Here is a 14574-nt window from a genome sequence, read left to right as displayed (position 1 = left end):
GCGCGCGGCTGTCCCCGGTTTTGGGGTACTTTTGGGGGAGTTTGTGCCAGCACACGCCCCACGCTCCCGGCCCACTCGCGTTTCTGACGGGTGGGGGCGGCGGGGTCTCACCCCCCCTTGCCGCCCGGCTCGGCGGAGACCCTGCAGCTAAAAGGGACGGGGGTCCCCCCGCGCCCCCTTCGGCGCCGGCCGCCTCTCCCTCTTTGTCCGGGTGTTTCCCCCCGGTGCTGGCGGGCGCTGTCGCGTCCCCGCCGGCGAACAAAGCCTCTGCCCCGGCCGGCGCCGGGGGGGCGGCGGGGGCGTCCGTCCCCGCGCGTCCGTGGGCCGGGGAGGCAAGGGAGGAACGGCGGGGCTTGGCTTGGCTTGGTTTTCCATCGGCGGGGATCTACCTGGTGGAAGGGAAGACGCAGGACGGGGCTCTTTGTCCGCGCTTCTTTGTTAGGCTGGTGGCTTTTAAAGCCTCCTGCGGCTGTGCGAAGGCTGCCGTGCCCAGCGGGGATGGGTTTCTCCCGGGGCTGCGCTGGTGATGGATGCCGCCTCGGCATCGCCGGAGTTCAGCGACAGGGATCCGGCATTACGTCTGATTGGCTTGCGGGAATCGAGGGGCTGGGGCTGGGGCTCCCTTGACGGATTCGGAGCTCCTAAGTCCCCCCCCACCCCGTGGAGCCGGGGCCGGGGTGTGCTCCGGGGACGGCCGGAGCGGTGAATTCGGCTTGGAGCGCAGAGCCCGGTTCGGAAAGCTACCTGCTGCCCGCCAGCAATAGGAGGAACGGGCTGGAAACCAACAGTCCCCGCTCCTTCTCCTCCTGCCCCAAAGCTGCCGGAGGAATTTCCCCATGTGCAGAAGTGTAAACAGACCGGCTGTGCTTACATAAAGGCTCAAGAGATGGGCTTTCTGCTCCTGCCGCTGAGCGCTTGTGTGATCTTAAACACATGGCTTTTGTCACCGGTTCCTTCTCCCCCAAATGCTCGTCTTGTCAATGTGTCATCTTGTCTACCCGCCTTGACTCTGCACGTGCCCGAATCCTGCGCGTCTGCATCTCCAGGGCAGCTGGGTGGACGTGTTGCCAGTCACAACACGGTGAATACTTCATCTTTGTGCCGCACGTTCCCTCTCCTTTGGGGGAAGAGGGAGACGAGAGAGGCGGTTTTGCAAGTTCTCACATTTGGTGAACTTCTCAATTTTTCCTTTCTCTGCATTCTCATAGATGAGGTCCCCAAAGATAAGGTATTAACATGGGAAAGAAAGAGAAATGGGAGGAGGTAAGGCATGGTAGTGCCAAATGGAATCGCAAAGGACGAGGATGGGCTTGCTTTCCCTCAGCAGAAGGAAGCGATGTAGGAGAGAAAGGAGATGAAGTAATCAGGAAATGGAAGAGTGCCTACCTTTGCTGTCAAGCGGAGGGGTAGGCTGAACTAAGAGGGGAACAGAGAAAGAGATACTTTTAGGGCAGTCAGATAGTAAGACCGTATCCTTTCCAGAGCCAATTGTACCATTTTTCTTCATGTTACACAGTTCCTTTTCCACACCAGAAATTTATTTCCCTTCCATTTTGACAAATGTGTAATTGACTCTTTTGTGTGTCCATGTTTTTACTGAGGGAATGGAAATCTTTGGCAGCAAGTAGGACAGGAAGAGTAGTCATTTTTTCCATTTTTTTCCATATCAGTTTCTGTCTATGCTTATCAGATACAATTAGCAACCAGCTCCTTGCAAGTATGCAAAGACACCAGTTGACCCTTGTTGGGAAGGAACAAAGTCCGTCATGAAAAATTTGGAGTATTTTGTTTTTAGATAGGAAGCAGAGGATGGGTGAAGTAAAGATTGCAGGTCCACCTTGAGGCTGGAGTTGGATCAGACAGACTAAAGGGGTTTGGATGGGAAGATTTTGTCTGTCTTTTTCCACTTGAAGATCCAGAGAAAAGCTTAAATAATGGAAGTGGGTGGGGTGGGGGGAAGTGCTGATGATTGTTTATGAAGGAATTAATGCTGTGTTCGCTGCACGCAGAGTGTATTCTCTCCATTTTCAGTTGTTAAACAGTTAATTCTGATGTGTAGTAACTGCTAGTATAGCAAACAGTGCTTCCCATTGAATCAACTAAACAGATACAAGACGATGCCCTGTTTTGTGTGTTCAGAGCAGATGCTGTTCATTTAGGCTTTGTTTTAGACCAGTGGGGCATATCCAAGATGCCAGGGAAATCCAAGGGGAGTTTTCCCCTGTAGAAGGTCCTCCAGAGACTGCAATATAGGAATGAACTCTATAAATGTGACCAGGCTTGTTTTTTCTTACTCAAATCTCATGCAGGTGGGATCGGTTTTTAAGGGAACCATTTTAATTAACTTCCTTAATTATATTAAATGGTGTAACTGCAGGTATAGTACCTGTATTCCTCGCCTGAGGGAACGCAGTCCTGGGACTTGCAGGTAAAGGCTGCCCTGTATTTGTGCAGGCAGACCCATGGCTTGGTAGCACAGCAGCCGCGGCGGACGCCACTTGAGCTGTCGCTGTCACGATGTGGTTTGCCAAGCAAGTGTGATGAGAAGCATTTAGTCTGGGGGCATGCTCGCTGCCCTGAGAGTGCTGGAAAATGAAGAAGCGTTAAAGAGCTAGAAGGGACGTTTGGAAATATGGGGCAAGCATCTCAGGAAGGAGGCAAATTGAGGAGAAATGGACAAATGAAATAAGAGAGACAGAAACTGTCAGATTAAGTGGGCACTGGAGGGAACTGATTAACGAAAGGAAGTGACAGGCACAAAGTGGCAGTGAAAGAAATCAGCACAGAGGAAAGCAGATCATGAGAGAGTGGGAAAATGCAATAGACGGGGAAAAAAATGGTAAGGACATCCAAGAAAGCAAAAAAAAAAAAGGGGGGGGTAGATGATCTTTGAAGCTGTTCTGATTAGTTTTTCTAGCTGCTTAGATTTTGGGGGACTTACCTACCTGCTGTGTATGGCAAGTTCTCATTGAATTTGTTAGGGGCATCCTAGAGGCAAGTTTATCATGTCAGGTAGGATGGGAAAGGAGAAACTTTTCTTTAGGGTCTTTCTGCTCTCGTACAGTGAGAATTTCTGCTCCTGTACAGTATGAATTTGGATTCATAATTGTTTTTCACTCAGCCGCCTTCCTTCAATTTTAGATGAATAAAGTCTGCATTTTCTGGGCTTCAGGAGTGAGAATTATATTGGTCTAGAATATTTATGTACATTTATTACTACATCAGCTGTGGTGTTTGTTTTGGGTTTTGTTAGTCTGGACAATGAGATATAAGCAATCACAGTCCACCAGCTACCAGCAGAGCTTTCTGTTTGCCGTGTCAGTGTGAATTTTTTAAGTCTCGATTTGCAAATCTTTTGAGCATGCTCAAATTTTCAATAGGAAAGGAGTTAAAGAAATAGTGTCAGAATAATACCGGTGAGCTCGTCATTACTGACGTGGGATGAATCAGTCATTGGGTCAGATAACCGACTTTTAAGCTTAACTGCCAGAAGGGTACCAAGATAGAGAAGAGGAGTATGACTTGAGGTTGGTTGTCCCATGCCATCCCTGGTTTTCTGCATGAAGAAAGGAGTTCATTGTTTTAACAGAAATCTCTTCTAATACATTTCTATCTGTTGGTGGCTTTTGTTTGGGCAGAAAAGAATTAACTCTCCTTCTCACCTCAACTTTTCTCAGTGAACTTGTCAAGATGAAACGGTGGTTTGTGTGACTGCAAAATAAGGAGGCAGCAGTGATGTCTACTAAAATAATGCGGTTTGAGTAGGTGGTCTACTCTCCTGTGCTACCAAATGCATAGGAATGAGATTAGATTCATTGAAGTTGAAATCAGTTTCAATTTCAGGTAAGAGTAGCTATTATGGCACAAAAGTCATAAAGTTTCAACATTTTCACTGTCACTTTTGTTTGGACACACTCAGCAGTCAGCGTCTCATGTCAATGGATTAAATCTCAATTTGTACTCACCAAACTGTGGTATTTACATGGTAATGAATGTTTTCATTTTGATGTGCATTTAAAATTGTCAGTTGTCATGACCTGATTAAAATGATTACATCCACCTACTAGAAAGAGCAGTTGATGTGACAGTGCCTACAACATCGATCCTTATCAAGTAGGAGAGAATCATGTTTATATAGTAGGACAGAATAATTTAAAATGTCATATTTAGGTGCAATTTTTTGAGTATTTGGGGTAGTTATTCCAGTAAAATAGATGTGGTTTATGAAGGGAATTAAGTTATTTAGGGTGTTTTCTGTTGTTGTTGCATTGCCCTTTTTCTGCTCCTTCTCCAATATCCAACACGATAATTTCTCAGAGGAAGAGATAAGCTGTAAGAGCGACTTCCTCTGCCGCTCCCTTTTCCACATCGGAAACCTGCAGGATTACAAGGGAGTGACTTAGTTAAATCTGATTCACAGATATTTGATTTTTAATTTCTTTAGTGTTGGTGAAGGTGCCAAGCTGTGAGCTTTGGGAGCTAAAACACCCTATGCCTGTAACCAGACCTTATGCTCACTTGCACTGCGGGGAACAGTGTATTGCAGGACCTATATCATGAAAAGCCAGGGAATGAGCAGATTTCAGGGCTGTGCTGGCAGGAAATTAGCTGTAGATTAGGGTCTAGTATATTGTGTTGTGGGGGAGGAGGAGGAGGAAATGAAGAAGGATGTTTAAGGCGACCTTTAGATAACAGCCTTGCGGAGTTGCCCAGTTTTTGGCCGAGCTGGCTGTGCTTTCTCTTAAGGATGTGTCCATTCACTGGTTTATGGGTACAGAATCTCCACCAAATTATGCAGGTGCCTTTCTGTGAATATATTGTTTTGGTTTAACAGTAGGCTTTAAGGGGTTGGGGAAAGATGGATTTACACTTAACTGCTTTTGGAGGTAAACTATAGATCCTGGTGAGTTTTACTTTCCCATCAGTTTGAGCCTATCAAGACTTCTGTTTGTAAATAAGCAAAGTAAGTTGGGGAAAAAAACCAGGCTTGATTTAATCAGGAGCAAGTACATTGTCCTCTGATTATGCAGGAAAAAGGTAAACCAACTTGGTAATGGAGCAGTCCATTTATGCACGTAGGTGTGCTAAACCGTGGGAAAGTTAAATCTCCAGGCACCAAAGCCATCAGCAGTCATTCACCAAATTTTGTTCAGGGTGTCAACATTTAAGAGGTTTTCTTGTTTCCAAAACAGTGTGCGTTTTATTGGAACGGTTGAAACAGACCCTAATCATTTGAAAACCTTCTTGTTTCAGAACAAACTAAAGTGTAATGGTGTTGTGTGGATGGTGGCAGTGATGGGTTTTTGTCCTCACTCTTCATCCCTTGGCGTTTCATCTGTTTTCCATGGGTTGCTGTACACTGCTAGAGTTTCTGAAGAGGAGTGTCAGGGACAGGAGAGGGGACAGGAGCTGGCAGGAGCCACTGGTAATGTTTTGTGAGAAACTGAAAATGAAGAAACAATGAAGAGCAGAAAAGCCTTAAAGGAGAGATGGCCAAATTTGATAGCTTTCTTTAAAATTGACTGTTTATTTTCAGCCAAAGGAGCACTTTAGCAATGCCTGAGGCACTGCAACCCACTTGGTTGGTAATGTAAGAGCAAAGTGGGTGCCACAGCAGACTCTGCTAAAGGGAGGTGGGTATCAGCCCAGGCAGAAGTAAAGGAAGGGGCAAGAAACTATGTGCTGAGAAAACGTGACCCTAAATCTATGGCCTGAACACTGGGTAGAGCTGGACCTGCAGCATGGCTGAGCTGTAGCTCTAGGCTCCTACGCCAAGGGAAAGGAGGTTTTGCTGTTAAGCCACCCTGTGTTATAATATCTTAAAACCGGAATCCTTTGTTTGACTCGCCGCCTGTTTGAGTCGTGAATCACTGTTTCTTCTGGTTGTTAGTGAAACAAAACTTAATTTGGCCTGGGCACTGTAGAGATGAAACATGATTGGTAATGCTGTATACATTCACTTCAGATGACTTTATAAATCCCAGATGAAAGCATTTTGCTTCGTTCCAGCCGAGACAGAGTGTGGCATGTGCTCTGTAACGAGAGTCAGCCTTGCTGGTTGTTGGATGAGGCCCTGCATAACCCTCATCTGAAAGAATATGATTTCATCAGAGCAGATAAACTGTGGATTTTGAGCTGTTCATTTGCTTAGCTCATTAATTCATTAATTGTTTCTTGTTTATGGTCACAGTGGAGAGTTTTAGAAAGTTCTTCCCCCCCCAAAATCCAATTATTGCTAGGTGACGACTTCTCTGATCTCTCATTGTCCGAGACGTGTAATGAGTTCTCAAACATGAACTGAAACCATCTTAAAGACATTTTTCCTTTTGGCTATTAGCAAATCCAGGTATTCACCAAGCTGGACTGAAGATTGAATTTTCAATTACATAGAAACCCTTCCCTCTCAGCTCTTCTCTCCTTAATGTTTGTCACATTGATTAAGTGGTAGCCATCATCTTATGAGATAGAAAGGATGGGTTTTTTGGTGATCTTACCAATGATTTTAACCATAAAGCAGCAATGTTAGAGACACAGGAAATCCAATTATACCTTTTCCTTTGTTTCAAAGGAACCCTTCCTTCTGTCTTTTAATTCCAAGTTGTCCCTATTTTAGTTTTCTGTTTGATGATAAAATTATACTTTTGTTACAGAACAGTCTGAAATGTTGAGAGTCACTAGTTTTCTGTGTCAAGCTGAACATGTCCCGAAAAGTTAAATTCTTCGTTCTTTTCTGGGGAGCTCTGGGCTTGAAGTACAGTATTTTTAATAGAGATTACACAAGCGATATGCCAAGACGGCAACATAGTGGCCGTTTTAACAGGATTTCTGTCCCAGTCCTTCGTGTTCCGTAGGCAGGCAAAAGGCAGAGAGCCAGTTCGACAAGCGGGAGAGCCGCTGTTAACTCTTGCGGGGATGAGGTGCCTGTTGGCCGCAGCCCTGCCGGGGGGTCCGCAGGCAGCCCCCCAGCCCCACTCCTGGCAAGGAAGGCACCTGGGATGCTACACAGGTTTCGAGTTTGGAGGATGAGAGGCAAGCTGGAAGGAATTAGGGAAGGAGTCTCTCCATGGGGTGGAAGACCCAGTAAGGTGAAAAGGACAGTGAATGTTTTATGTCCACAAAATAACCTGTTGAGCATGAAACTGGGGTTGAAAAGCTATCTGCTGTCCAGGCTGTTTCCCACCATCTGCTCTGGAGAACTCCACTCCTGTGGTGCTGGAGAGGGCGGGTGGGGTGGGTGAGTCCCCCCTAGGAGGTACGTACGGCGCTCTGAGGGTCTCCTTCCTCACCCTGGCCCCTTGGAGGGCAGCACCGTTTTTGGGGAATGGTAGATTGCGTGCTCTTGGAGGAGGCTGTCAGGGTGAAGCCCACCTCTCACTGTGAGGGGGGGAGAGGTGCCCGATGGGGTGGAAACTCTCTCCTTAGGGGTGAAACATGACCTCTGCAGAGGAAGAAAAGGCACTGCGAAGTGAGACCAGGGCAGGGGGATTCCTGGGGGAGCAGGGCGGAGGGACAGGACCTGGCCCCCCGTGGGTGAGGGAGAGGCCAGAGGTCATGGTGAAGGAGCGTCCCTCTGCAGGGATTAGCAGTCAGCTCCCTTCGCCCAGGGCTGTCCTCCCAGAAGAAGAGTGTGACAAAGCATGGCGCGAAAAGTCTGTGCAACAGAGACCTGAAACGGTTGCGGCTGTGACGACTGCGGTTAATTAAATAGGTGACTCGTCTCTAGACAGCCCAGACATCTGTCTCCATTCTTCACTTGTTTTTCTGCCGCGTTTCTATTTGCTTGTCCAGAGTTAAAGCCCAGAGGACCTACAGATGGTCACCATTAATTTTGTCACTCGATGCGATTTTTTTTAAAGCTTTTTTGTCAACCTTTTACAAACATGTGTGTATAAAAAAAAAAAATCTTTTAATAGGGAAGCTCACTAGAGATCTTCTATTTGGATTTAGATTTAATTTTAGTCTTTAGTGGCTGGGATTTAACTTTCACTTTTCTTTTAAGCCAAGTCTCTCTTGTAGCCATATAAATTATTATTTTTTTTTTAATAAACTTTAAAGAATCTCTGCATTCCTGGTCTGGCTTCTTTGGAACCTCGGAAATCGTTGCATGCCAAAGCAGTTTCTGTGTTTTGGATCGCATACCTGTTGTTGCATAGGTTTCTTTCTGATTGCAGGATGCTGGTGTTGTGTGGGCTGAAATTGGGCTATGGGCTTTCAAAAATAAAATCTTCAGCAGAAAAGTCCAACCTCGCAATGATTTCTTAAGCAAGCCACAGGATCACAGACAAAACTCGGGAGCTGTGACTAGTAACTGCCTGCACAGAGTCAAGATCTTAGATAATAGCTGATTATCAAATCAAATTATATGGACTTTTAAGCTTATAAAACAACTGCAAACAGTTTTTTTTCCATAGTCTCCACATTAAACATGGAGTGTTCTTTCCAAATATCTTTTAACGTATTTCTGTTTGAGTTGTCTCTGGAAATTTTACCATAAGAAAACCCAATTATGCTCTATACTATACACTTAAAAAATATTCTCAGAATACACTTCTTAACACAACATTTTTTTCTTTTGTTACTTTATTTGCAGGTCAAAATTTATCTGGTTCACTCAAATTAGCGTTGTGTTAACCATCCTGTGGAAGACGAATATGATGCCAAACAGAAGTAACCTCTCCTCCTTTCAGAATGTTGGATCAGGTAATCAATTAATAAAAATGAAGTTTGTTTGTAAATGTACTGAGATCTTCTAGAATTTGTTATTGATTTTGGTCCTTTAATTCTCCTGACACATAGATAAGATCAGCGCTTTGTTCTTATTCTGTGTCTAACTCCATTTACCAGCCAAAATAAGGCCACAGCTGGATATGCTGCAGACAGCCAACCCTCCCCCATCAGTTTAATGCCTATCGGTGACCCCCAGCTAAACAACTCCGGAATGGAAGAAAAGGAATGAGGCGAAAAGAAAGAAAATTAAAAAAAATGGAAGAATTTCCTTCTGTATAGCTCCAGGCAGCAAATACTTTGCTAAACAGAGGAGCCTTACTAAGCGAAAGCTGGGGCTGACCTGGATGCAGGATGGGTTTAGGACACGCCACGTGCCGGAGCTCCCAGCCTCAGTCCCTATAGCTGCATGTGAAGGCAGCGTCAGCCAGGATGTGTAATGCATCCTGGCACATTTGTAAAGTCTCATCCCAAACATTACCCTAAAAATAAACAAAACAAACACGATCTGGTTTGTGGGAAGCAGCTATGGTTCAGCTAAACACGTGCTGTCGTCCAGTTGGGATTTAACCGTATGATTGCGGGCACTGTGGTGCTGGAACCAAAAACGCAGAACTGGCATAAGGTATGGTAGAGAAAAGTTGAATCCGAGTGGCTACATGAAGGTATCGTGACCTTTTCTTACTCTTACTGTACTTGCTTGGATTTCAAGTACAATGAACGCTTCATTGCTGTGGTGAACAGGCCTGAAAGTTTCCGTGAGCTAACTTGTTTTTTGGCAAAAGCATCCAGTCTTTGTAGGATTACATGTGCCCTGCTGGTGTTACAAGGGAGTAATAAGCAATTATTAATGTCCCATTAATGTGTCTGCTAAGCTGTTTGTATGGGAGCCAGTGGAATTTATGCAAAAACATTTGAACTTCAGCTGTATTCAAGTTATGATTTGGATGGTGCAATTTTGATATGAGATTAGCTTTCAATTTTAAGAGAGGTTTGGAAGAGGGAAGGAGAAGGAGAGACGAGGATGGAAATAAGGTTCCGTTCCACAATGGAAAGTTACATATACAAGGCGTACACATTGTGCTTTATATCTGTGCTCTTAAATAACTTTTAAATCTTGTTCTTCTTCCTTATAACACCACTAATATGATGAATGCTTGATCTTTTCCAGATGATTTTGTCTTGTCCCGACAAGAGTTCTGTTGAACGTGTGTCACGTTCCTGCTTTTGTTCATTTGGACTTCATCATTGCTGTTGATCAAAAATTGTGAAAAATAGCTAAAAAATGTCAAGAAAAATGTCAAATTATAAGAAACTGCAGTTTCACTGCTCAGTGGTGATGGTCTGACAGAGTTCTGTGAACTTACTGGTTCAAAGGCAACTTAGTTGTATCATTATAACAAACATGTTAAAACTACAGGAAAAAAAATCAGTCAGAATAAAAATATTAAATTCTGTGTAGTAGTAAACCTGAGGCTTGGTTTTGAAGCTGCAAGTTAATGTTTTTGGAGACTACCAGAGCTTGTGTTTAACACATGCTTAGCCAGGTCCACTATGCTCAAGACGGTGTTTGGGTTTTGGTGGGGTTTGGTTTTTTCTTTTTTCTTTTTTTTTTTTTTTGGTCTCCCCCTCCCCCCGATGCTGCCTCCTATTTATCTTCTGCCTATTCAATTACATAATTAATGATGGTTACCTTTGTTCTTAAACTTATGGGTTTGTTCCTTAAGAATTGAGGAGAATGTCTTGTTATGCACTTAGACTTACCACAGTTTGCGTGGAGGAAGCCTGTGCAACAGAGGTCTATTGAATGATGCCCTGGACAGTAATGAATTCCAGGGTTTTTTGCCTTGTTAGCAAGGAAGGTCCCAGAAATGAGGACCTGCTCAAAGAATGTATTGCCACCTTTGACTAGATAGCTGAACTTAGCGGTCCTCGATGAAACCAGATCGTATAAGCTCTGGTGGGGGGTGGGAATCCATTTTGTGTCTAAGTTCATATAATTGTCTGAAGTGGTACTTGGAAGAGGATTAAAGTATTGCCGCTAAGGATTTTAAAGGCACTTAACACATTTGGATGTTAGGTTTTCCTGCCGAGTGACAAGCTGAAATTAGGTTTCTCATGAGGTGGCTGAAGTCACAGGTGAAATGTGACTGAGTCAAGAGTAAATCCCAGAAATTACCCTTATTTTCAGAAGCAATACTCACTGGCACTGCAGGAACTGACACTGAAGAGTGCTTTATTAACTCAAAGCACAGCCTAGCACATCCAAGGAGCTGCTGTAAATGTTAATGGTGCCATTTCTACATCAGCTGAGGTCTAAGTGTGGCCTGCTGGGGGTCCTGTTTATCTCTGGCAGTGACTGACACTGTCAGGAGCTGAATTTCTTTCGTTGCTTTCGGCAAACTGGGGCTCAGAACTGTAGGCTGGAGCTTGACACGTTGTTGAACAGTAACATCCACCACAGCAAAGGCTTTTTCGGTCGGTGTCCTCTTCCAGAATATAAATGATAATTCTGAACAAGCGTCGGGACCTGGAACCTTAAACCCCGTCAGTGTCTTTAATGGTCATGTGTTTTTGTTGTTGTTTTGAATGAAGTCATGGAGCTTAGCATTATACTTCTTAAGACTATCTTTTCACTAAAGTGCCCTTTGCAGATGTAGTTACAGCTTTGTATTTTAAGAGCACTGAGCTGAAACACCTTGAAAAAAGGGCCTCCGTTTTGTACTTTTCCATGAAGCTTTGCATGACAATTCACAGAGTAAGCAGAAAGGTGACAAATTTGAATTGAGCTCATTTAGTGTACTGGGGCTTGGATGCACTAGCTGCACAGGTTAAAAGAAGAGGTGGTCCAGAGCAGTATCCTATGTTCTGTATCCTGAGCCCTGGGAGACCTGCGCTCAGTTCCTTACCTTGCTGTCTGCTTTGCATCTTCTCCCTGCACCTCAGTTCCTCAGCTGTAAAACATCAGGACACTAATGCTTCCTTACTTCATGGACATCTTAGGAGGCTCAGGATTATAAAGGCTGAGCCATAGAATCATGCAATGGATAGGACACCAAAGAAAGGGTCTAGCCTCTTTCCAACTGTGTTGCTGATTTGTAGGATGAATTTGGCGATATCCCTCTACCCACATTTATTACAAGCACAGTAATTATTACAAAATATGTTCTTTTCAAGTTAATGTGCAGGCATGCACATGCAAGAGGCTGCTTACTTGCTAAAAACTTTTTTTTCTTGTTTTCTCTTCCTTACAGATTCCAGTAAGATTATGGCAGAGTATAGCCACACACAAAACCAGATGGAATTACAAAATGCTAGTTTGGGAAAGGGTTCTGTGGCAAATTCCCTTGAAAATGGCCTCCAGGATATTATGGAAAACCTCAACCCGAAGAAATATTCATCAAGTCTCAAATTTAAAACAAACGGGGACTATGCTGGCTCGTATTTAACCCTTTCACAACCTATGCCAGTTAAACCTAATCCTTCCTCCAGTGTTAAAAATACACACTCTATTACCAAAATTCAAGGAGGCAAGCAGTTCCCCTGTGAAAGCCCATATCTTCCAGATAAAAGCACCTCTGTAAAGCATTTGGGTTCTGTATCAGGCACGTCTCCATCCCTCAGCGGGTACAGTTTAGGAAGGACAGACTTTGATATTCATACCGGCAGAGAAAATGAAAAATCCCTTGGACACATGGATAAGTTTCACTACTCAAAGTACAGTCAGAAAAACAAATCGTATGACAACGTCTACTTCCCAGGAATGCTGGAGACAAAGAAGATCTCGGGCTCTCTTCTGACAATGTGGAATGGAAGCTCGGGGAACGAACTGATGCTTTCACCTGCTAGCAATTCGGGGGCGGCCAGCATGCCTTCTAGCCCAAAGCAGGGCAGGAGGATGAATATTGAAGACAGCCTGGCCCTTCACATAAAACCAGTTAAGCACAAGGATGTGGTGATGGACACTCTGGGTTCACGGCCTAGGAAATACTCTGGTGGATCTCTAAGTCATATGGGAATGTACAGTCGTTCCCTACCCAGACTTTATAAATCAACAGAAAGCCAGCTGGTGCCATTAAGTTTGCCTCCCAGAAGCTCTCTGGGTAATACTAAAAGGAAAAAAATCGGAGAAAAAGATCTACCTCAGAATGCTTTAGATGCTGATAATTACCTGAATTTTTCTTCTTGCAGCTCAGGGGTTTCACCACATGCCAACTCTGTCTCTGGGAATAATCCCTACGTCAGTTCAACTCTTAGTGTTCCTGCAAGCCCTCGAATTGCTAAAAAGATGCTTTTGGCACCTTCTTCCCCATATCTTTCCGATGATTTCGATAGACTTGGACTCTCAGGAACAAGTCCTAGTAGTTCTTTCTCCCCAGTGGATTTTGACAGGTCTTTCTCTGTCCGAAGAAACCTTTCCACCAGTTCCATGGAACTTGACGACCCAGATCTGGAAAGTTACAGACAGACGCCAAACTCACTGCAAACGTCCATGCGAGAGCGGAAGAACAGCATTAGCTCCATTTCAGGAAGAGAAGACCTCATGGACTATCACAGGAGGCAGAGGGAAGAGCGGCTTAGGGAGCAGGAGATGGAACGGCTGGTAATTTTTTCTCTTCCTTTAGTTTTTCTTGGTGGTTAGCATTTGCGGTATGTCCATCCCAGATCTAGCCATCAGGAGGGTACAGCAAAGCATAAGCTGCCATGTTTTGAAATTCAAATGTTACCTGTTTCACGTGCCTTCTATTATTGCAGTCTGTGAAGGTAATGCTTAAATAGCGTGCTGCTGTAACAGCTCGGGTGGACAGTACCATTCAGCCATCCTAAAAAAATGTTGGAACCCATGTAAATTGCCTTCAGTCATCCTGCGGGCTCTGTTAAAATGTCTACATACATAAAACCCACAAATTGCACTGCAGGGATCCAGCACTTCTTGTTTTAGATGATGGCACTGTTTTGTGGGTAAGTGGGTAAAAAAATTGAGACTGCTATAAGCTGTGTGTGCTGTGGAGTCAGGTATACATTGGTGTGGGTTCAACATCCATCATCAGAGCTTTCTCTGCTTGGTTGTGGTTCTGAGTATTTTCATTAAAATATGGGTCTCCTTGCTTCTCCCCCTTCCAAAATGGAGAGTAGCAGAGTGGGACAGAGTTTCTCTCTTTGTCTCTATTCAATGTAAAGCAGTGCACACTGCTTCAGCTCGGGATTAAACTTGGTAGTCAAATGTAATTTATGTATTACTGAAACAACTTTTGGGTAGGAAAAAAAAGGTCTTCAGAACACACAAAGATGGTTGAAGCAGTTTCTTATTGAAACTGTCTCTGAAAGGATACTTAGTATTTCTTTGAAAAAAGTTTTCTCAGCAGCTACAAGTCTCTGACCCTATTAACATGCATTCATACTGGACTGATGTTACCATCCATGTAGAAACCTAGGCGGGCAGGAGCCTGCCTTTTCATCCCTAATCCGCTTGGCGCTGTAGTCTATAGGATACAGGCGGTTGGTTTGCCTGCTTAGAGGCAGGGCTGTAGAGTCCAGTGGCAGGGCGTGCATGCCCCTGCCCTGCTTTGCCCCCCAAAACCTCTGCCAGCTCGCCTTGGAGCCGTGGCTTCTTGGGAGAAGGGGCCAGGCTCCCTGGGGTGAGGAGGGCCAGCTGCCAGTGGAGGTGACTGGGCAGCTTAGGAAAGGTTTTTACGCTCGCAAAAGTGGGAAGCGTCAGCAGAAATGCTGGCGGGTTATTTCTCTCTCTTCTTGCTGTCTCTGCCTGCCGTTCCTCCACTCCTTTTGGAAATCTCCGTTCTCCCTAGTCCTGGTGTTTTGTGTGTGCAAAGTGGCGTTTGCGTCTTATCA

The 14574-nt window shown here is 44.7% G+C and overlaps 1 protein-coding gene across 1 annotated transcript in view; it reads left to right on the top strand.

Moving 5' to 3' along the window:
• PHLDB2 (pleckstrin homology-like domain, family B, member 2) overlaps nt 1–14574 on the top strand; it is a 134673-nt gene that overhangs the window by 66226 nt on the left and 53873 nt on the right. Inside the window, exons 2-3 of the mRNA XM_010567301.1 lie at nt 8591–8700; nt 11979–13327. Coding sequence (XP_010565603.1) covers nt 8652–8700; nt 11979–13327 — 1398 coding nt within the window. The 5' untranslated portion in view covers nt 8591–8651. The remainder of the gene's footprint in view (nt 1–8590; nt 8701–11978; nt 13328–14574) is intronic.

This window comes from Haliaeetus leucocephalus, unplaced genomic scaffold, assembly GCF_000737465.1.
Source record: "Haliaeetus leucocephalus isolate CR32 unplaced genomic scaffold, Haliaeetus_leucocephalus-4.0 Scaffold228, whole genome shotgun sequence".
NCBI classification, from domain to species: domain Eukaryota; kingdom Metazoa; phylum Chordata; class Aves; order Accipitriformes; family Accipitridae; genus Haliaeetus; species Haliaeetus leucocephalus.
Note: the sequence above shows the minus strand (reverse complement) of the source record. Positions and strands in the feature narration are given on the sequence as shown.